The 24,113-nt window shown below is 49.0% G+C and overlaps 1 protein-coding gene across 2 annotated transcripts in view; it reads left to right on the forward strand.

The window, feature by feature from the left end:
- Positions 1 to 23,111, forward strand: part of BCL2L1 (BCL2 like 1) — a 51,207-nt gene extending 28,096 nt beyond the window's left edge. For both annotated transcript variants that reach the window (XM_081868123.1, XM_081868122.1), the window contains exon 3: positions 20,243 to 23,111. In XM_081868123.1, the coding sequence (XP_081724249.1) occupies positions 20,243 to 20,380 (138 nt within the window). In that variant the 3' untranslated portion in view covers positions 20,381 to 23,111. The remainder of the gene's footprint in view (positions 1 to 20,242) is intronic.
- Positions 23,112 to 24,113: the final 1,002 nt, after the last annotated feature.

Genomic DNA, 24,113 nt, shown 5'->3' on the forward strand with positions numbered 1-24,113 from the left:
TCAACTCACATGCCCAGAGACAGAGAGGCAGGTACCTGCTCTTCTTTGCACCTGTCATATTGGTGCCAGTTCCCTGAAATGAGGATTTTCCACTGCATTGTTGGCCTCAAAGTATATCTTTTTTAAAAAGCAATTTGTCCTATCCCACAATAAGTATATGAAGGATTTCAGAAGAGCGCTCCTAGATCAGGCCCAGGATCCTGCCTCCCACATTTTATAAATCTGTGATTGCAAGTTAATTATTGTCCTTGCTGAAAGAGGTTGGGATTTGAACTCATGTCTTCTGTATCTGGTGCCAACTCTTCATCCTCTGCACCTCACAGCAGCACAGATGTGGTTTACACAACTTCATCCCATCTTTTCAACCTGGGCTCTTGGAGGAGAAAGTTGAGGATTGTGATGAGCAGCAGGAGGTGGGGGAGGAAGGTGCTGCTTTGTGTTTTGTACCAACTTTGCCCTCTCTTTCATCTGCTTGGCCGTTTTTATTATGACACTTTCACCCCACCCTTTCTCCACAAAGCTTGGGCAGCGTCCCACTCTTACTAAGTGTCTTGACACTGTGCACTCCAGTTGCAAGGCTGTCTTGAGATTGGCACGCCTCCATTCTGTGGAGCTCAGGTAGGCCGGCAACTAAAAGACTCCTTGGAGCACTCTGCTGCACCAGAATCCATGTGGCTCTCTGCCACAGAGTGAAAAGCTCAGTCATGTGAGCCCACTTAGAATTGCAGCCTGTTGCAGGACATCCTGTCCCTTGGCGAGTGTGCAAATTGACATGTGGGTTAGTCACCCTCTGTGTAGCAAGGCAAGCTGTTGCTACCACGAGTCATTGACTGAGTAACTCAGGAATTCCAAACATTTCCTTTCAGATAAAGGGAAGGGTAGATGTAACTGGACTTGTCCAGACAAGTCTTGGGTCCTGAATTCTGGGCTGGAGAATCCAAAGGTCAAACATGGGTTCTGCTAGATTCTGTGGCTTCAGGCTGGTTCAGTTTGAGGACCTATTGTTGCCAACCCCACTCTGCATTTTTGGTTTTCAGAATGTGTTTTGAGATGTTTGTGTGGACTCGGGAGGGGGCAAATGGGCTTCATCCCCATGTCAGTGGGGCTTAAATGAACTGCAGTTGTGATGAACCTCAGAACTTCTTTCTAGATCACAGCAAGGTCTCAGCGTTGTGCTGATAACAGCCAGGTATCATTTTCTCCCAGCATGCTCAGCTACAGCAGTATGTGGGGATGCCGCTGTCCGGTCTTTAGAACTAAGCAGCTTCTGTGAACACTTGTAGCATCGTCATAGAACCCTAGAATTGTATTGTTGGAAGGGACTATGAGGATCATCTAGTCTAACTCTCTGCAATGCAGGAATCCTTTGCCCAACATGGGGCTCGAACCTTTTACCCTGAGATTATGATTCTCATGCTCTGCTGAGTCATAGAATCATAGAATCCTAGAGTTGGAAGAGACCACAAGGGCCATCGAGTCCAACCCCCTGCCAAGCAGGAAACACCATCAGAGCACTCCTGACATATGGTTGTCAAGCCTCTGCTTAAAGACCTCCAAAGAAGGAGACTCCACCACACTCCTTGGCAGCAAATTCCACTGTCAAACAGCTCTTACTGTCAGGAAGTTCTTCCTAATGTTTAGGTGGAATCTTCTTTCTTGTAGTTTGGATCCATTGCTCCGTGTCCGCTTCTCTGGAGCAGCAGAAAACAACCTTTCTCCCTCCTCTATGTGACATCCTTTTATCTATTTGAACATGGCTATCATATCACCCCTTAACCTCCTCTTCTCCAGGCTAAACATGCCCAGCTCCCTTAGCCGTTCCTCATAAGGCATCGTTTCCAGGCCTTTGACCATTTTGGTTGCCCTCCTCTGGACACGTTCCAGTTTGTCAGTGTCCTTCTTGAACTGTGGTGCCCAGAACTGGACACAGTACTCCAGGTGAGGTCTGACCAGAGCAGAGTGAGCTATCCCAGACTTTATTACTCTTTCCAGCACATATTAGCAGTGGATGTGCTTTGGAATCCTAGAGCAGTAAAGGTACCCATGGCTGTGCTAGCTTCCCTCCAACTAGTCTCTGCAAATAATTATACACAGCACAACATTCACACCCCACAGAAAATGTGGCACAAACAAAGAGCAGGGCAATTACAGAAAGGTGCTGAGTACTAGAACTTGTCCAGGTGAATTCATGGATAGCACCTTTATTGGCACCCCAAATCTGCCACCTGAGGCAGCCTTCCCAGGTTGTCTCGTGACAAGCCACCTCTGTTGGGAAGCGACATGGGCACAGCATTACTACCTGTGTTGAAAGTAGCATTAGTTGAAAGTGGGGCTAATTGCTTTGCCTCGGCTCTGTACTATAAAAATGTACATGGACTGAAATGCTACCCCCCTGCCGTGCATCCTTATGCAGCTCCTGCCTAATTTGGCATGTGGGTGCCTTTTATTTTTGCACAAACTCCGCTTTATTGCGATTGTCCTCAGTGCATCATCAGCATGCGTGCTGCTTTGCAGAATGACAATAGAGTGTTGCTTTTCCTGTCGAGGAGTGTGACACGTAAGCCAGCCCTGTCCCCCATGCTCAGCCTCCCTGGCATTGCCCAACCTTATGTGGACATAAGCCTTAAGGGAGGGAAGATCAGCACGGATCCAGGAAAGAGGTGATGATGCAAGGGAAATGCATTGTAAGAATGGGCCTTCCCTTCCGCCAAACCCACAGAAAATAGAATTGGGACATTGTCTGGTGTGCACAAGGGGCAGCCTGCTGCCTGCATGTTGCCTAGTTTTGAAGCTGGGGGGGGGGGGGCATGTCATTTGCGCAGCTCTGCCCTCCCCAGTCCCTTGAGCTGGCGTCTCTTGATAGTGCTCTTGGTGGAAGGCGTTTATCTCCCACTCAGCAAGAGCTCTGTTTCTCAGAAAGAGAACTTTCTTGGAACTTGATTTCCGCGAGTACCATCTAGAATCAAAAACTTGTACAAAGCCAAGCCGGCTGGCTGCTCCCCAGCATTTTCTTGTGCCTTGAAGTGTTCTGCGTCTGATCCCCCCTCTTCTTCCCCTCCCAAGCTGTTAAAAGTTTTTGACATTTACCTAGTGCCAACTGTGTGCTAGGTGCTGGGCAGGCCCACGGAAGCAATATGGTACTTGCCTAGAGTGAGGAAAGAGGAGCAGTGTGAAGATGAAGGAAGAAGGCCCCCTGTGCAAACCTTCATCCGTTATGCTTGCTGTCTTTCAGCTTGGCTACGTATCTCCTTTTCAGTGGGTTTTGCGCTCCCCCACTTTGTTCAGGATACCTCTGCTAAGTTCATTAGACTCCCCAGTCATTAGGACCGCCTCACCACTGATAGTTCAGTAGGAGTCCTTTTCAGCATCAAGTTCCTCAGGCTGTAGTAGAGGAAGTGATGGCCACCGTCAGTTGTGTTGAGAAGGCAACTCCATCAGGATATGCCCCCTGGCAGCAGCCATTCCATAAGGCTGCAACAAAGGAAAACACAGCCCCTCTGTTGGCTTGGCTGAGATCAAGAACTTTGGGCTTCTCCTCCCCTGAAATTATTTTCCATTCCAATTGGTCATTTTGAGAACTTGGTAACTAAGAACCACTGCCTGAGTTTGTTTCTCCTCCCCCTCCTCCTCCTCCTCCTCCTCCTCCTCCTCCTCCTCCTTTTGTGTCATGTCTTTTAGCTTGTAAGCCATGGGGTGGGGACAGTCTTACTGATATGGCGAAAATCCCCCAAAGAAATAAACTTCTAAGACTTTGCACTTCTGTGCCTGAATGAACTGTGGTTTCAGATAACCTGTAAACAACTCATTGGTATGGCAATAATCTCTTCACATGGGAGCTTTCTTCCTGTTGAAGATTATTGCATGGCAAGGCAAACTGCCACATTTTCAATGCACACAGAGCATGATCACAAAAATCACTGTAAATGATTCTTAGGCTGAGAGCATGCACAGGAGCTAGTTGAAAGTGGACTTTCCTTTTGCTCTTCCCAACTGTTATCCCCGTCTTTAAAGCACCATCACCTTTGGCTTCCTCTGGGAGCATAGGAACATATAGGAAGCTGCCTTAAACAGAATCAGGTGGTTGGCAGAAACTAGAATCTTCTGCATGGAGATCGTGTGCTCTTACACTGGGCTACAACACTTCTCTGATGGAAGCAATATTTTTTGTTCTTATGAGACAAGGCGCTGAAGTAAGCTTGTCAGCATTGGGTTACTACTGACTATGTGGATACAGAAACCCCCTCTTCGATTCCTTGGCCAGGCAGTGGTTACCCAGTAATGGCAGCAAAGTTGGTGGGTACATGGAAAAAGTTAGCTTGGAGCAGCAGTAGAGTGACAGCTTCCTTGCAGAAGAATCAGCTCATGGTAAGAAGCACGGTTGGCCATGCCAGAGGGCTTTGCACTGCTGCTCTGGTAGTCTTTGCTTTCCAGAGTCCTCAGCTCTGGCCCTGAACTTTCAAGTGATTCCTTTTTTTGTGTGTGTCCTTTCTCAGGAGCAAGCAGCCAAAGGGTATTTGGGGTGTGGCAGGTGGGATGGGTTCTGGAACAATGGGCTATTGTTTGAAGGAGCTGCTTCAAAAAAGAAGGGTTTTCCTGGGTCTCCTCCCTCCCCCCTCCTCCTCCCTTTCCTTCCTTTGTCCCACAGACCATCGACTATTGGTCCTAAGGAGAACAAAGGACTGGAGCTTCCCTCTCGGAAGCAGAGATGTCAGTGTATGGGGAGCTGGTGTGGGGAGGGGCTTATTGGGATGCAGGGTGCAGAAGGGCCTTGCAAGCCCAATCAGGGAACAGAGAAGAAGGTGCCTCTACAAAAAGGAGCTGGATGTGTCCTTGAAGAGTCACCCTCTTGGTCAGTAGCAACAGCAACTAAAAGGCAAAGAGGGGCACCTGGGAGGCAAACTGCTTTGTTCTGGCAGGATCAGCTGATGTAGAGGAACAGCCTTTGCGTGAGGACCCATTCATTTCCCCACTGCTTAACCTGAACGCGCAGGAGATTTTTATTTGTATCACAAGGCAGAGCTCTTTTGTGGACTACGCCTGAGGCAGAAAGCAAGCAAACAAAGCAAAATTTAAGTAGCCAAGCTGTTACAGATATCTTGCTTTCCCCCCAAAAAAACTCCTGGGATCTTTTTTTTGTGCATGTGGGCATACCTGCCAAAGGAACAGGCATGGGGTAGGATACGAAACACTGAAGCATAGCGTGAATGGCATGTCTGTCACAGTTGGGTGGTGATGCAGATTCTAGCAGTGCGGGACGCTCCCATCGGAGACAAGCCCTGCCTTCGAAAGTACAGTAAGGTGGCCATCGCAGGGCAGAGGGGGTTGGTGGAGACGCCAGTGAAATTCACCAGGCTAAGGCCCTGAAATAGGCTTCAGGGGATTGGTGATGCTTCTCTGAAAGGGAGTGGAAAGCTCTGGAAACCCCTGAATTCTACTCTGGCGCAAATAAAGTTCTGAGCCAGAGAAAACTTCCCAGCTTGAGCCCCCTTGAGTCACAGTTTTGCTCCATAGCAGCAGTTTCCCAGGGTGCAGCACGCAGAGGAGGGGAGATGCTTCTCTATTGCTTATATCAGATGCAGTTTCAAACCAATACTTTTTAGCCTCGGAACAATTCCACTAACAGTGGATAAAATCTGCTCTATCTGTTCCGTATTTCAAGCATCTTGTCCTTTCTTCCTGTCATATATATATTCAAGATATCTGAGATGGCATTAGATACCACACTACCCAAAGTTTAATTGCATCTCTCCATGTTAATAATGCAGTATATTTAGAGAAAAAATTCCAGATATCCTTTGGGATTAATGTCCCAGTAATCTTTTCCCTTTCTGTGTCCTAGGCCCATATATATTTGGGAATTCTTTGTCCCTTTTTGGCATAATAATTTTTCAAAATTATTTAACTGCCTTAATCCTCCTTTTGAGTTCACATCCAGCGATTTTTCAAAAGTATTTAATCCGAAAATACTAAAATAATATAAATTCCGTATTGCCTAAACCAGGCATCCCCAAACTCAGTCCTCCAGATGTTTTGCGACCACAACTCCCATCACCGCTATCTAACAGGACCAGTGGTCAGGGATGATGGGAATTGTAGCCCCAAAACATCTGGAAGGCTGAGTTTGGGGATGCCTGGCCTAAACCTTCCTTCATTTGATTTGTGGACTTTATCTGATTGTCTACAATCCAATCAGCAAATTTCCCCAAACCTCCTTTATGCCAGTTGGCAAATCATTCTGTAGTCTCGTTTTTCTTAAACTGTGGTTGAAATAGTACAGCTGCAGTTGGTGGTGTTGATGGACACCATTTCTTTTTAAATTCATCCCATATCCTGTGTTTTGTTCAAAAGAGTTTTGTGCACGGAAACCAGAGAAAGATAAGCTTTTGGTCCAGCCCAGCCGTAGTCTTAGGTTAGTTTTACCTGGTTCATGAATGGTTGTGACCAGTCTCATTTTGATAAAATGCTTGGGTCTCTGAACCCAAATATCAAAGGTTAATAAGTTTTCTGAAGCTGTTTATTTATTTCCATCAAGTCACTTTGTTCATCAAGCTTATTTTTATTTTAAAAAACAATTATAATAATGGAGGGTTATTGTTTTTATTTTTATGGTATGTATTTTTGTGTTTTTATATTGTAGACCACCCTGTGATCTTCGGTTGAATGGTGATATAGAAATTTAATAAATCATAGTAATAAAGTTACAGGTTTTGGCCGCATTTGACAGTCCTATCCTTATTCCATCCATGATGTCCAGGAAAGCCAGCAATAATCCTTGCTGTTGTGGGAAGCCATCAGAGCCTGCACAGGTATTTGGAGAGGTGGATGTGTAATGTTAGACTCAGTTGACATGGGGCACATGTCTGTCTAATCATAGCTATTTCCAAAAAAACATTTCCTTGGCTGCTCATACACAATGATCTTCTGACGTAAAGCATATGCTATAACACTTGAGTCAACTTCTTCCGGATTTCGGCGAAGTGCTTTCTTCTTTTATTGGAAAATAGCCACTTTACTATGAAACATGCACTTCCCTTCCTTCCTGATTGGCTGAAGCATTGTTTTGGTCATCACTTATGATGACATCAGACGTTTCGCTTCCTGTTGATATCATTTGTGGCTATTGGGAAATGTCATAAGAAGTCTACTCTGAGAACCTATGAATGTAGACTGGTCATTTTTCATATATTCCTTTCAGGTGCCTTTAATATGTATTTTGACAGGGTTACATCAGTCTTTTGGAATCCTTCCACTATTTCTTCAGAAATTAACTTGATGAGGTCAGAGGAAGTTGCAGGGAACTTCACAATTTTAGCCACAAGGCCTACAGTGAGAGCACTTACATATGACCCTGGAGTAACGGTCGTTTGTGGTGTCATAAATGCATTGTGGGGTCTGTGTGTGTGCGCGCGCGTGTGTGTGAGTGTGAGTGTGTGTGAATGTCATCATATGTCAAATTTTAAGTAACCAACCCTAACAAACAGGTATTGCATTCTTTATCAGTCACTTCCATCACATGTGTTTGCAACCCAGATGGTTTGTGGATCTTATTCTCTCTCTGAAGATATGACAGCGCTTAGTTCTTTCCCACAAAAGGCAGTGTCAGGTGGCCAAATGGCATTAACATTTGGATCCAGCACCCCAAAATCTGTAAGAGAGGATGGGTCACATTAATTGACCCCAAATGATTTCAGGATAGGTGTTATTCCTGACTTTATCGTTAGAATTTTCCGTTTACTCTCCATGTTGCTTAATTAGGGTGGATTGGTTTAAATCAGCAAGAAAAAAAAGAGGCAATTTAAATCATTTATTTAAAACAAGTTCTCCTTTGTTCTTGAAATAATGGTGCAAATCTGACCCCTAAAACATGCTAAAGTAGTTATACTTGTTTTATTCTTATAGCCAGGCCTTCTTTATTTTAGTTGTACTTGCTTTCCATGTATATATTTTTTTACCTGTAGAGGGAATATGTTTAAATTCTATTTTTATCAGCAGAGGAGGCACATTCCATTGTCTTTCAGGACAAATGGATGCTAACAACAAGCAGCACCCATGACAGTTTGCAAAGTTGACAGCAGGATCCCATACATGTTTACTCAAAAGTAAGTCCCCTTGAGTTCAGTGGGGCTTCTTCTCCCATGTTAAGCAGGTATAGGACTGCAGCCTAAGTACAAGAATATGGGAACATGCACAATTTTGTCTTCCATTCTTATTTCCAGTGTTGCTCCTTACTGCTTCTCGGCCCACCTTCTCTCTCTCACACACACTCAACCACAAAGTTGCAAAAAATAAATAAAAATGACGTGACCATAACTGATAACTCAAAGTAGGGCTGCCAGGTGGACAAGAGCAGTTGGTTTTGATCAGGTGAAGATGGATTGCCTGTTTCTGGTAGGTGGAGTTTAAATGCAGTGGTACCTCGGGTTAAGTACTTAATTCGTTCCGGAGGTCCATTCTTAACCTGAAACTGTTCTTAACCTGAAGCACCACTTTAGCTAATGGGGCATCCTGCTGCTGCCGCACCGCCGGAGCACAATTTCTGTTCTCATCCTAAAGCAAAGTTCTTAACCTGAAGCACTATTTCTGGGTTAGCGGAGTCTGTAACCTGAAGCGTATGTAACCTGAAGCGTATGTAATCCGAGGTACCACTGTACTCATATTTGAGAAATGATCAGATTGGTTCTTCATTTGTTAGAAAAAGCCTCCTTAGTTTCCAGTCCCAATTCAAAGTGCTGCTTTTGACCTATTAAACCTTATGCAGCTCAGGGCCCCGATACTACAAGGACTGCCTCTATTCACATGAAGCAACTCGGGCCCCACAGTCATAATCTGAGCCCCTTTGTTGTAGGCCCCCTCCAAGGGACGTGCGGAGGGTGGTGACTTTTCAGTGGTGGCTCCCCAAATACCAGTTTATGGGAATCACTACTGGGGGAGAGTGCTGTTGTGCTCAGGTCCTGCATGCAGGCTTCTCTCTGGGCATCTGGTTGGCCATTGTGAGAGCAGGAATCTGCGCCGGGCGAGTCCCCGTTGACCTGATCCAGAAGCCAGGCTCTCCTTGGCCACCTTGCCCAGAGTTTCTGTGCCCCTGCTGCGGAGAGGGGAACCACGAGTGTGATGCAGTGACATCACACAGGTTTTGTGTATTTCTAGATGAAAGTGGGAGGGCAAGAGCAAGATGGTGGGGTGCTTGTCGCGAGGGCAGCCCCACAATCTTGATGCGCAGCACAAGACAGGCTGCCTTGCTTTCCGTTTCCCTCTTCAACACAACGCAATACTATCCAGAGGGCTCTCCGGCCCCAGCATCTGTCTTCTGCAGGGAAAGCATCTCCCTGCCTGCCTGAAACCTAAGCACTGCTGACATCCCGCTTTCTCCTCCCCCCTCCCCAGCCTGTACTCTGCAAACGTGCAGCCCTGCATGTCTTGCCGCTTTGCAGACATCGTGCCACACTTTTGGTCCCTGCCTGGAAACTGGTCCCGGGCTGGAAATCCGAGAGCCGTACCTGCACCTCTCAGTATCTTGGGTGTTAGGGGGCTGAGGAGGCTTCTGCGCTCACTGTAAACGCAATCAGGGTTGAGTCCCCAGGCTGCAAGCATGCCTTGTGGGAAAAGGCATCTCTTAGCCTTTGCAGGCTGCGCTGACCAGAACTGATGGGAGTTGTAGTCCAGAACATCTGGATGGCACCAGGCTAGTGGGTGGGGAGGGAGGCTGCTTTATATAGGTGGGAATGGTATCTCAACTCTGTGTACACACTCTGTGTGAGTGTGGGCAGAGTAAGATCGGAAGAGAAGAGTCAGGATATCTGCTTCAAAAGTGCCGTCCTGGTTTGCTCAGTGGTCAGTTTGATCGTATGTAAGCTGCTCTGGGAGACTTTTTGGCTGAAGAGTGGGATGCAAATGCTCAGGTGTTACTGCAGCTCGCTTCCCACAGGAGCACCTGCAACATTGGCCAAGGTGCAAAGGGCAGGGTGGGGGGAATACTTATAGAAGACCATCTGCTTGTCCCCTTTTATGATCTGAAAAATCACAGGATGCACAAACAGCTGTGTAGCACCTATACCAGCTCAGCTGTGTTGTAAGCGCTCTCTGGAGCTACAGAAGAAGATGGAGGTACAGATGGTGCCTCTTAAATCAGAACCCAGGAGTGTTATATGGTGAATTGATCTTCACAACAGCCCAAAGGGGTAGGTTGCTGCTCTCTCCTTAGAGGTCTGAGGCTGAGATATAATGATTTGCCCTAGACTACCGCGACGGGTTGAGCTCCCGTTGCCTGGTCCCTGCTCCTGCCAACCTAGCAGTTTGAAAGCACGTCAAAGTGCAAGTAGATAAATAGGTACCGCTCCAGTGGGAAGGTAATGGTGTTTCCGTCTGCTGCTCTGGTTTCGCCAGAAGCAGCTTAGTCATGCTGGCCACATGACCCAAAAAAACTCTGTGAACAAACGCTGCCTCCCTTGGCCAATAAAGCAAGATGAGTGCCGCAACCCCAGAGTCGTTCGTGACTGGACTTTACTGGCAGGGGTCCTTTACCTTTACCTTTACCTAAGTATCCACCTAAGATGTCTTTTCAGTGCAAGGATGTTGGAAGATTCAGGACAGAGGAATATTTCTTCAAGTAGGGCATAGTCAAACTATGGCACTCCCTCCCACAGGAGACAAGTGTCAGCCACAATCCTGGCTGGCTTTAAAAGAGGATAAGATACATTTATGGAGTAAGGTAAAGGTATCCCTGCCCATACGGGCCAGTCTTGACAGACTCTAGGGTTGTGCGCTCATCTCACTCTAGAGGCCGGGAGCCAGCGCTGTCCGCAGACACGTCCGGGTCACGTGGCCAGCGTGACGAAGCTGCTCTGGCGAACCGGCACCAGAGCAGCACACGGAAACGCCGTTTACCTTCCCGCTATAAAGCGGTACCTATTTATCTACTTGCACTTAAGGGTGCTTTCGAACTGCTAGGTGGGCAGGAGCTGGGACCGAACGACGGGAGCTCACCCCGCCGCGGGGATTCGAACCGCTGACCATGCGATCGGCAAGTCCTAGGTGCTGAGGTTTTACTCACAGCGCCACCCGCGTCCCCCGATTTTATGGAGTAAGGCAGGGCTATTGATAGCTACTAGCCAGAATGGGTATGATCTGCCCACACTGTTCAAGCCCTTGTTCTTATCCTTCAAAGCAGTTCTTAGCTTCTGTTCCTCTGCTCCTCACCAGCAAAACCGCAATGGTAGTGCTTTATTTTACTAAACTGCTGTCAATGGGAGCCTTATTAAAACAGCAGGTTGAAAGCATCACGCAAATGATAAAAGTGAAGCGCAGAGTCCTGTCATTTCCAGGGTCCCTCTGGGCTTAGGGGGCTTTCGAGTGTCATGCAACGCCATAGACATGGCTCTTTTCAGACCTCCTTGTGCCAAATGGAGATCTGGCCACCTGAGGCAGATGGCCAGAGCAGCACGTGGGCGCAGGCAGGGCTGGCATCAGTTGGGACTCCCTGCAGCCACTCTTGCTTGAGTCAGATTGCTGAAAGCGCAGACCCCCATGACTTGGCCTGGCAACGCTTGAGGAACCGGCGCTGTGACCGGTGATGAGGTGGAAGAGGGCCCAAATTGGATCTGGGGGATTACAGCAAGCTGGACTGGAGGCGGGCAGTGCTGCAAAAGAGCCCTGCTGCAGCAGGCAACTACCTGCCCCAGTATCCTGCTTTTCATAGTAGCTAACCAGGTGCCCCTAGCAGGCTCACAAACGTTGCAAGCAGCCTATAGGCCTCTGCTGTGGTTTGTGCCCAGCATCTGGTAGCCGGTTTCTGAGTGTGGAGGCTCCATTTCCCTACCATGGCTACCAGCTGTTGAAAGACCTGGCTTCCACAAACCTTCCCAGCTTAGAGCTAGTCCCCTCCAAATGTTTTGAAGCACAGCAAGCCCAGGTTTAGGACACTGGGACCAGTGGTCGTCCAAAACCTCTGGAGCATACCAGGTTGGAGAATTTAGGCCTAGCCTTTCCCCCCAAACCACCTCACCTAGTTATTGGTCATCGTGACCTCTTGTGCACAAGTTAATTATTTCTTTGGACTATCCCGAATCTCCTGTCAGTTGGCTTCATTGGATAACTCCCAGTTCTAGTACTATTTGAGTTTCAAACTTTTCTTTTTGCTGTTTTTATTGTGCATGACCTTGAGATGACAGTGTAGAAGGCAATAACTAAATTGTTGCTGATGCTGATGCTATATTTTAGGGGGGGGGGAACGGTGCCTGCTTACTCTACACCAGGCCTAGTTTTATAAAATTCTGCCATGCGCACGCTCTTTAAAGTCATCTTTTTAAAAACCAAAATGCCCCAAATGCTTTAAGTGTTTCCTTCTAGGGAAGGGGCTCCTGCCCCTTGTTCACATGGGTTGCCAAAGTGGGCTGTGACTAAATGATGGCGGAAGACCCTGCTGGGATGCTTCAGGGATGCTATGACAACAAGAGGGAGGGAGTTCTGTGTGTTCCAAAGTGGGGATTTTGGACACAAGCCATTGGGCGAGCTAGCTGTCTGTCGGTCGCCCCTGTGACCTCAAGGCTGGGAACACCTCCCAGCACCCTTAGCAACGGTTGCAGCTCTTGATGTCATCGGTGGCCTTGCTGTGCGTGGCACAGTTATTTGGCAGTTCTGCAGGAAGCCTGGGGAACCCTGCTGAGGTTTTGGTCTTGCAAAGGGGGAGCGGGTTTCTGAAAGCGGGTGGAGAGAGGAGGGGGAGATATGGAGCTCACATCCCTGCTTCTCCAGGTCTGTTAAATGACGGGTGCTGCTCTTGATCTGTCCAGGGAACAATCCCAATAATGCCTGCCTAGCTCAGAGGCTGGAGAGGGACCCAGCCAGAGGTGCTTCTGCTCCTAAGCTGGAAGATTCAGGGCAGATAAGAGAAAGGACTTCTTCATGCAGCGCAGAGTTAAACTATGGAACTCACTCCTGCAGGAGGCAGAGATGGCTGCCAACGTGGATGGCTTTAAAAGAGGATTAAACAGATTCATGGAGGAGAGGGCTGTCAGTCACTACTAGCCAGGACGGCTATGCTCTGCCTCCACAGTTAGAGGCAACGATGCTTCTGCTTGCAAGAAGCAAGGTCAAATCCTGCTTGCAAGTTTCCCATAATGGGCACGTGGTTGGCTACTGTGAGAACAGGATGCTGAACCAGATGGGTCATTGGCCTGATCCAGCGAGGCTCTTTTCATGTACTTATGTTCTTAACTTTAATTACTTTAAGGGCAGGTGAGAGGTCAGTGTGAACGATGTTCCTGGGTGCTACCTACCTACCTACCTATCTGATGAGTCACACTTTGTCTTTCAGATACTCACTTCAGGCAGCTTAGAGGAGGCATAAAAGCCATTTAAAATCAAAATGAAAACAGCATAGGATTTAGCTGGAAAAGCCCAACAGCCCCAAATCACAGCTTCATTGAATCCATAGCCTCTCACCGAGTGCCCGGCAAGAAGCTCTAAGCCACTTTGCCAAATGACTGCAGAGCAGGAGTCAGGCAGGTCTCTTTCTGTAGGCACAGAAATTCCTAAAAGTGGGGCCAGCTCAGGTAACAGCCATCGCCAGTAGACTGAAGCAAGCTCGCCTCCTAAATGAGGAGGTGGGGCATAAAAGAGGGGGCTTCATAGCTGGCCTCAGGGCTTCAGAAGAGAAGAAGGCCCAGGGCTGCTGACCATCTCTCACTTGCAATATGAGGCTGGGGTGGTGGTGAAGCTCTCCAATGGCAGGTCACGAATGAGACCTGACTAGAAGCAACATCTTTTGACACACATGCGTGCACGCATGCACCCCCGATCCAGACATTTGAGTGTAGGCTCTGTGTTAGTTGACTGTGAGGATGTTGCACTATTTCATGTGCTCTGAGAAGTATGGCTCCCTTAAGGTATTGCTTTCCCTGTTCCAAGGCTGGTTCCCGGAAAATGCACCATAAATTAGCTTGTTGTACTGCCTGTGGCGGCTTTGCAGAATCGCCCAGGTTTGCACCTTCTTCTGCATTCCGTCCCTCGGCAGGAGAGCTGGTGAAAGCCAAGGAAATCGACCCCACTGCTCTCTGCAATGCCATCCTGGGAAACTTTCCCAAGGCTGGGCAAAGCCCCAGAGACGGCACTGTGGCTCCTTTGTTCTCCCCGCCGGGTTCATGGAAGAACTGATAACAGCGCTGGGCTGCCAGGGGGATAACGCTCTGCTGTCGTTTGACTGTTTGCTGAACTTGGAGGCAATGTTCAAATGTGCAGCTGGCCAACAGCGGTGGGGACCGGGGATTGAGAGTGGAGAACTTAGCTGCTGAGCAGGATCTGGGGGTTATAAAAGATCACCAACTAAGAATGAGCCAGACATATGACAGATCTTGTGGCAAAGCGGGATAGGACAGGCGACAGGCCTGGCTATTTTGGGCTGCGTTAGCAGAAGTACCATATCCTCTGTGGGATGAAGTCATGGGCCTGTCCGTGGGGCGGTACCAGCCCTTCGCATATGGGCCCCGGACTCAAGAAATCGTTTTGCCAAATTGGAGAGGGTTGCAGAACCTCAGCAGAAAGGCTTGAAGATGCTTGGTAGCAGAGGCCAAGGGAAGGCTTCATCAAACGCTCAAGGGGTGTATGAAATCAGCAGGCTGCATAATATTGCACTTTCTTTCTTTTATAAATCATTTTTATTAGTTTTCCAATAAGAACATCCAGTTAACAAATCCATCAGATCATAATCCAATAAATTGGATTGTAATTTGGCTGTTTTTTTATTTTATTTTATTATTTTTAATTGGATAATATTGCACTTCTTTCTCTCGTTCCTCTATGCTTTTTGCGAAAAGACGCGCCTGTAGGACAGCCAGGGTTGTGGTGAACGTCTCAGTGGGGCATGGGGTGTGCAGTACAGCTTCTGGTGGGTTATGCTGGCACATCTTTCAATCATTGGACCAAGGGGTGACTTGTCCAAGCGTTGGATTCATGTAGTGTTTGTCCCCAGGGTATTCCCCGCCCCCCAGCTTGGCAAGTGGGTCAGATGCCCTGCGGATGTTTCTTTCGGCCAGAACAAAGTGCCGCTTTCTCTTCCCTGCAACCTGATACTGAGCACAGCTTGTCTGCTTTCGGCACGGCCAGGCCTCGTGGTGTGTCTCCTGCCTCCAGCTTGTGCCTTTTCCTCCCACTGCCCCACTCGTGATGGGTCTTGTGTTCCAAGTGCCTGTAGCCTTTCTGCCTTTTCTCAGCAGCTGCATCATCCGTCCTGAAATCCAGGCTGTACTGTGCTTCCCCGGCCTGTGACTATAAGCGCCTCAAAGTTTGCACCAAAGAAAACGTCGATTTTGTGCCTCCTTCGTGGAATAAATAATTTGCAGGCATTAATTCACGTATTGGACCCCTTGGGAAATTCAACTAACCTACCGTACCTGGCACTGCAGCTGAATGGGACACGGCTGTGGGCAGCCTGAAGAAGTATCCGCCACCTTGAGCTGCCTGTAAAAAACAAGTCTAGAGTGAGAGACTAGGGTGATGCCTGCTATTTCCAGGAACTCTTCTCTTTGTGAGAGTTTTGTGGGTGAGCTGGGAGTTTGTTAGCACCCTGGGTAAGAACGTGGAGGCTGGGAAGGAGGGTGTGCCGGAAGGATAATGAATTGATATTGTTTTATACATAATAAGCTTCCTCAACCTTGGCCCTCCAGATGTTTTTGGCCTACAACTCCCATGAACCCAGTGGTCAGGGATGATGGGAATTGTAGTCTCAAAACATCTGGAGAGTTGAGGAAGCCTGATATATACAGTGGTACCTTGGTTTAATGTACCTGTGAATTTTTGTAATATTTTTTGTTTGTTATCTGTTGTTGCTTCAGTTTTCTGTATACCACTTAGAGATATTGAGCAACTGAGCCGATTAGACAGCTTGGAATGTTCACAGATATTCCAAATGTTCAGCGAGAAAACATTCTTTGGACATTCAACTTTCATCCTTCCTACATAAAAACAATTTAAAACGACAGAAGCACGTACATAAAATTAAGACAGCTTGATAGTGCGGAACAAAATGTTCCTCTCACCCATTTGCAGGCAATGAACTGGGGTGTATTTAGGTACATTTGCAGGGAACATGCCTTCTTGTGTCGATTGGAGTTGTGGTCCAAAACATCTCAAGGGCACCAGACTGGGGAAGGCTGGTACATAGTATGCTGTATGAAGTCACTCACTAGGGATTGTCATTTCAGGATTTTCTTTGCAGGTCCATCTTTGCACAGCACTCACACAATGGTGTGTGTGTAATATAAATATATATATCCTTTTCCTTTCAACTTCCTTCTTACCAGTCCCTTCACTTTTGGGAAGCTTCCTCTTTGGAAGTCAGATGTGACCGTGTTGGATTTTCTTGGCAATTGTCCATTTGCATCCGTGGTGAGGAATCGCTGCCCTGTGGTCCAACCTTGGCCTGTCAGGGGGTCCAGTTTGGCTCATGAGGCCATTTTCTCCAAACCATAGTCACCCACCTGTCAGCTGACACCACTGGTTTTACCAGCTGATGGGTTTAATTCTGCTTGTTCTGCACAGGGATCAGGATTGCACAGCCAAGGCAGCAGAATTACCAAATCCCTGCTCACCAGATGACAGTGTTAGAAACTCGGATATACAAGCTAATTGCCAAATGGCACCTTAAACCTAGTTTGCAGTCTAGGTGGAATGTCTAGGTGCCGTTTCCCCTCGCTAGTGGAATTTATTGTTGTGGTGATTTTTAGTCCTTTCATTTCTATACCGCTTTATATTTTAAAGGGGGGGGGGGAAATCTGAAAGTGGTTTGCAACACATTAAAACATCAAATAAAACTATCCAGAATAAAACAAATTCAAGCTTCAAGGAAAATATTTCAGATCCATCTCTAAGTGAAATTTTGCTTTCCCCATATTTATTTATGTAGCTGTCCCATAGCAGAAGTACTCTAGGAAGGCAGGGTGGTGCAGTGGTTAGAGTGTCGGACTAGGACCTGATAGATCAGGGATCAAATACTCACAGCCATGAAGCGTACTGGGTGACCTTGGGCCAGTTACAACCTCCTAGCCTACCTCACAGGGTCATTGTAGGAAATAACTAAGGGAAGTGAACCATGAGGAATAGTCCTAGTAGAGAAAGGTGAGATATAAATGCAATAAATAAGCTCTCCTGCTTGCCTGATTACAAAAGCTGGAAGGGCCAGCTAGATGGAGATGTCAGTTGCCAACTTGGCATGCAGAGATCTCCACATGGTTGCAGTTGGACCTGCTCCACTCCAAAATGTGCCTGGCGCCTCAGGAATTTCGAAGACGGCTCACACAATGGCACCTTAAGCACATCCTGGGCCCATCTGGCCAAGCGCACATGCACCCAGCTAGTTTTAGTCAGCCAAGAGGGGCAAAGGTCAGGCGTTCACGTTGGCGGATGCATTGCTGCTATATCATCGTCGTGCCACAGAAACTGAAACTGATGCCACAGCACTCGCTCAGAGCGGACATTGGACACCTCAGCCGATTCTGCAGTCACTGCGGCATGAAGGTCGTTGCAGAAGCGGGAGACTTTGTCCTTCAAGAGTCTTGCAGACAATTCACAGCAGACTCCAGAGAGCCCTATTGCTCTGCCCACAGATGATAACAGCCCCTTGATCCCTGCGTAAAGTTCCTCTGGACAACTGCTTCACGTTTCAGCAGAGGACGCAAAATAAGGCCCTTTTTGCTAACCCTGCTGTGGCACAGTGAGCAGACACTTTGGTGAGACTCAGCCTTTTCTCTCTCTCTCTCTACACCCTGCACTCTGCTGTCTCCTCTAGCACAACATGGGACTAATCATACTGGCTAACCTTGCAAGGATCACTGGGATGCAAAGTATTCTGAATACTTGAAACTTTCTATATAAAAATGCAGAGTCATCAAATTCATATCCATTAGGGGAAACAGCAGAAATTCATCCTTCACCCCAAAAGACAGTTACATCCTTCTGTTAGGTGTGGGGGGGGCATGGTACCGCTTGTGTTAGTGCACCCACCCACTCCCACCAGGGGGCCAAAAACATGCCTCGTGCTTCTCCTGATCATATATTAAGAGCCTGGATTTTCCGGGGCTTGGGGGTCCTGTGTTTTTGCGCAGTGCGTTGGGCTTGGTGGTTTTTGGTTCCCTTCAGGCGCCAAGTCTGCCTAGCAGACCCCTGCGAAACGTAGAGCAAACTCCCAGTCATTTCCTTCCCCCATGACGGGGCAGAAGGGGCCTGAAGAGATAGACTATGTCAGCACCAAAAGCATCTATTCTGAGCCGTTGCTAAGAAACTGCCTAATGTCACTTCCCTCTCTCTTCCCCACCCAGCACCCTTCTGCAGTGCTGATCCAAAAGAATCAGCAAGCGTTTTCCGCAGCAAACTGCTTCCCCTGGGATGGCTTTGCCGAAAAGGATTGCGCAGGAACTTTAAGGGAAAGGATTGTGCCCACCCGAAAGACGGTGGGGGCAAAACCCAAATCCTGCAGTCCCACATATATTGTACAGATTGCACGTTCCCATATTTGCTTATTCTGTTGTATAATTTCTGCTTGGCTTTGGGAAGGGACGTGGGCTTCTTGCATCTCTATTGCATCTGTTTCAACCCTGAACCTTTAAGGATCTGGAAGCCCTGCTCAAACTCCCTCTAGCTTCTGGCATTTTCACCAAGCGCTGCCCAAGTTTTCAAATTTCTGCAGGCTTAAGGACTAGAAGCTTAAAAAAAAAAGCAGAAAAAAGGAAACAAGAGATGCTGCAGGATATTCAGTTGTGCAGTCAGAGGAAATTATGTGCTTATTAGGCCATGCAGTCATTGATGTGTGGAATGCAATTGGCCCTGGCTTGGTGGACCGTATTCCAAATGTCTGGAGAGGTCTCTCCTCTCTCCTGCCCTTCTCTGATGCTCCCATCACCACACACAGTGTGACAAATGTGAGACATAAAAATAAAACTTACCGTATTTTTCCGTGTACAAGACTAAATAGGTTTAAAATTGGGGCTCGTCTTATACACGGGTAGTTTTGAGGGGTGTTTTCTTAACTTGGAGTCCCCCAAAATAGGGGGCGTCTTATGCATGGGGGCATCTTAGACACGAAAAAATACAGTAAGTAGAGTGAATCCTGGTTTCAAATAATTCGCAATTGTAGGATCAGGGGCTAGAAGTGCTGTTGATATCGTTACAGATACTGAGGAAGGATCCTTCAAGAGTCCTCTCGACATTCCTAGGCAATTTGCTTGTCTGTGTTAGAGGCCAGTTTGCAAATCAGGGAATGGAGGACCAAGATGCTCCAGGCCATCAGTGCCTCTTGGTCAGCACAGGAGATTTCCAGGGCACCTTAGACGGGATCTCAGGTGTCTTCACTGCAGCCTCGTGTCTGCTTCCCTCAGGCTGTTCTTCAGTACTTGTTTGCTGTGAGTTTTGTGCAGTTCTAACGACACAGTTTATGCTGTTAGCTGCGCCCAAGTTAAAGCCACACTCCAGAAAATAAGGCTCTTGACTGTGGCTTCTTTTAACCTTTTGATGAAGAAATGTGAAGTGGGTGGGTGGACGGAGGCTTCTCTCATCTTTCTGTGCTTCTCAGGCTTAAGCAGTCTATTAAGAATACATCTTTCCACAACAGTTTGCTGATTTCTGATTCCAACTTTCCGTATGCTTTCATGTACAATTGTCGTTAACCTCTCTGATACTTTTTTTTAATGAATAGTGGTCTATAAAACTTTGTGCATCTCTTATCTGTTTCTTGAGGATGTGCTGTGACAGAGCCTTACCTGGGCTTCCTGTTCACCATGTCCCACTTGAGAGCACATGCTAAATTGCACCAGATCATTCTGTCTGCTCCATTTGGAGCCCTGAGGTGGTGCTTCAGCTCAGTACTGCTCACGGTTCTTTTCCGTGCTGAGCTGCCAGAGCAGTCCTCCTCATTTCCTGACCACGTAGGAAGAACCTTGCTTTCAGGCATGTTGGAACACAGGGCACAGGAAGCTGCCTTGCGCTGAGTAAGACCATTGGTCTCTCCAGATTTGTACTGCCTACACTGGCTGGCAGCTGCTCTCCTGAGGCTCAGGCAGGGGGTCTCTTTCTGCCCTACCTGGAGGTGCTGCTGTTAACTGAGCCTGGGGCATTCTGCAGGTGAAGCCCCCTGAGCTATTGCCCTTCCCGTTCTCATTCTGTCACCCATGCTCTCAGCTGTCAGTGAAACTTTTTGCCTTGCTTCACATCTCACCCTCGTTTTTCTTCTTTTCCCCTCCCTCTCTCTCTTTTCCAGGAGAGGTTTGTGGACCTCTACGGGAACGACGCCGCGGCCAAGAGCAGGAAAGGCCAGGAACGCTTCAACAAGTGGCTGTGGACGGGGGCCACCGTGGCCGGGGTCGTCCTCCTCGGCTCCCTCCTGAGCCGCAAATAGCCAGAGATGGACTCTCCGCCGCCGCCACCACCACCACCACCCACCTCGGCCTGCGCTCCGTCGCCGAGGGACGCGCTGCGCATCCTGTCCCTCAGCCTTGCGATCATTCCAGGGGGGGTGGAGACGGGGGGTGGGCCTCCGTGTAGCAAACCCCCCACTCTGACCCCAGGTGTCATCCTCTCCCTCCCCCCAACAACTCACAGACCTCTTTCTGGTGCCTCCTGCCCCACAGACACCTCCAACCAACCCCAGGTTACTGTTCCAATGCGTGGGGACCTGGACCCCTGCCCACCTCACCTTTGGGTGCTGTGCCTCCAAACCCCCCCACCCCGCCCCCAGGAGCGGGCTTCCCTTGCTCCTTTTAATCACTTTTACTCACATTCCTGGTATTTCATTTGGTGGTTGATTATTATTATTTTTTAAAGCCCCCCTAAGGCAGGCCTGGCTCTTGTTTGCTTTACTTCCAGGAAGTAAGTGTGTGTGTGTGTGTGTGTGTGTGTGTGTTCTGCCACGTGGGTCGTTTTGGGTTAGCGAGCTCTAGCACTGCAAACGCCTTCCGAGGTCAGCAAGTCCATTGGAGAGAGACTCCTTTTGTGCTGACCTGCGTGGGAGCCTCCTGCATGTGGGAGTGCGTTGAGGGTTCCCCTCCCATGACCAAAGAGGGGACCCTGCAGTGAGCGTAGGAGAAGGGGCTGCCCTCTCTGAGGGACCCCCTTGTTCTGTGGGGAAGTGCTTGGCTGGGCAGGAGGAAGGATGAGGCAAGTGCATGGGAGCCCTGGAATGGGAACAGTCAAAGGGAGGATCCACTATCAACCTCTTATTCCCAAACTTATCCGCCTCCCCTTATTCCCAGTGGACGGTCAAGAGGGGTCTCAATGTTGCCGCGGGTCTCATGTCCATCCCTTCCAAGCTTATTTCTAAGGGAGTCCCCCCAGCCCTATGCTAATCCTCAGCACCCCACAGGATGCAGGCCAGTGTTTGCTTTGCACACCTGAAGGAAATGGAGGCCAGTCATGTGTGGGGGACGGACAGTGCTCTTTCTTTGGAAGGCGCTTTTGGCAGTGAGGACTGCAGTCCAGAGCACTCGCTTTAGACTCCCATGCCCTCAGTAATGACCCCCATCCCCATCTGTTCTGCTCGACCTTCTGGTGTGGCTGATGGTCCCCATTGTGGCTGGGGGTGGCTGCACTGGCCCCTTGGGCACGGTCCTGGCCCACGTCTCCGTTTCCCCAGCCCTGCCCCCCTCTCTCGAAAGAGACGCCTCCCTTCCCGTCCTCTGCAATGAGAAGAAGTCCGTCTTCTACCGGTTACAAGGAAAGAGCAGGCGCAAGATGGCGGGGGGAGAGAGAGAGAGACCGGCTGCCAGAGAGTCTGTTAGCCGGAGCAGCCTCTGGAAGGTGTTTATGATCAGCTGCTAATTGCTAGGCTGGCTCTCCGGGGACTTTCCCTGGCGGCAGCCCAGAGAACTTCCAGTAAGAGCAAAAATCAACAGTGTGTGCTGGACCAGGCTATGCAGAGAGTGTTTTTGATGGGAAGAGGTGGTTTGTGTCTGTCTGTCTGTCTGTGTATATTTGTGTTTGCCTGCCTGCCTGCCTGCCTGCCTGGGCGTGCGTCCGCTTCCCCAAGGCTCTGCAGAGAGTGGCAGAAGTTGCTTCTCCCACCCACTGCCTGCCACCCCAGATTTAGCTGGTGTGCCTGCGCATACCAGCACTTTTTCTTCTCCCTCCCTGCAAGTGGGAGAGCTGTGTGGGTGGGGGGGCAGCGGCCGGTCTAGCACAGTGGGCTTCCTTAGCGAGGGGAGTGGGTGTTCTAGATGCAGGGCAGCCCCAGGCACAAGGCTGGGCCTTGCCTGACGGCGCCACCTCAGTGCTTTACATTCATCACCCACCCCTCTCCTAGCTGCAGCCATGGGGCCTTGGTCCGCAGGGTCGAAGGGGGCGGATGGGGCACTGGGGGGGGGCCTTGGGTGTTCAAAGCCAGCTGTGCTCAGAAGCCGCTTCTGCAGGCCACTCAGAAATGGCCGTAGGGAGAGGAAAAGAAAGCGATGTTTCCTTTGGGGGTGGGGAGTCTGCTTCTCTCTTGGTCTCTGCAGCAGCCAAGGGAATTGGGGAGGGGTGGGCTTGGTTGGTGGGGGGGGGCTATGCGCAAGCTCCCATTCCTGGTTCTGATTTGGGGGTGGAAGCCCTTCACAAAATGCCCGGTCCCTCCCTCTGTGGGTCGCACCATTTTGAACCCCTTGGGTTGCTCTAACGTCAAGTCCGCTTATGACATAACCTCACAATGCCCGCCTGTCCTGTCCGAATCCCTTGTGCGGCTTGCCTGCCCCCTTTCCCCGCCACCCTGTACATGCTCGGCTGTATATATCGGAGAGTAGTTTTTATTCAGTTGTGAATACAATAATACTATTTTTGTTAACTGTATGTCTGTATTTATGTGTGTTGACTGTGCTCTTCCCCTCCTCCCAGTTAACCTCATTTTTCACAAACCGGCCAACGAGGACGGGACGTGGCGGGGGCTGGGCAAGGGAGCGCAGGGGCCCCCCCACGTGGCAGCGGGAGCCTCCCCCCACCTCGCCCTCTCTGGCCCCTTTGAATTAAAGCGTGAATGTTGAACCTGCAGCTCGCCCGCCCATCCCTCTTGTGTTCAGGCCCCACCTGCACCCCCTATTAGGAGAAAGAGTTTGATTTGAAGATGAAAGTTCAGTTCCACCAATAAAACTGTGGTGTTTGAATTACTTGGCCCGGTTTGCTTTTTGGGATTCTGCTGCCTCTTATATCACCTTTCCCCTGAGAGCCCCTTGCACTGGCTGGGGCTGATGGGAGCTGTGGCCAAAATGGCTGGAGAGGGCCTCTCGGCTTAGGACGGCTGTGCTAGGTCATAAAGTCCCATTCTGCTGCCTTTGATGGCTTCGCATGTCTTTGCAGGCAGATGAACTTAAATGAAAGGCAAAAGCCAAGAATCTTAGGATATTAATCTAGTTCAATGCTTCCCAAATGGAGGTCTCCATTTCAGACTACAATTCACATCATCCGAGACCACTGGTCTTGCAATTCACATCATCCGAGACCACTGGTTTTGCTAGCTAGGGATGATGGGAGTTGTAGTCCAAAAACAGCTGGAGACCCAAATTTGGGGAACACTTTTCTAGATGATGGTTGAATGGGGCGGGTAGGGGAGGGAGAGACTTTAGCAAAGAATTCAATGCCACCTTTGCCAACCTACTGCCCTCTCCAGATATTTGGGATTACAACTCCCATCAGCTACAGCCAGCATGGCTGTGGGATGCTGGAGTTGATGTCAGCGCAACCGTTCTGGCTGGGGTTGATGGGAGTTGTATTCTGAAACATGGCAGGCACAGGGTTGTCAAGGGCTGACTTGCAGCAGAAGTGATGACTGCAGTCTCCATGCTTAGAGGACCTTGGAGTATCGGGCTGAATGAGAGGCAGATGTTTGCATCACAACCTGCTGGAGAAAGGTGGCTGGGATCTCCGGCTCGCCACTCTTGGGCAACTGGGCAGGCCAGTAGTCTTCAAGCACTGTCCTCTCTGTGTGCTCTTTAAGGAGGAGCATGAGCAAGCTCTGTGAACCTGGCAAGACTGTCTTGCCTTTCATGGTCAGGAGTAACCTGGATCAGAAAAAGGCCCATCTAAACCAGCAGTAGGAATGCGGGTGGCGCTGTGGGTTAAACCACAGAGCCTAGGGCTTGCTGATCAGAAGGTCAGCGGTTCAAATC

The sequence above is a fragment of the Podarcis erhardii genome (genome assembly GCF_964252035.2).
Source record: "Podarcis erhardii genome assembly, chromosome: 6".
Lineage (NCBI taxonomy): Eukaryota > Metazoa > Chordata > Lepidosauria > Squamata > Lacertidae > Podarcis > Podarcis erhardii.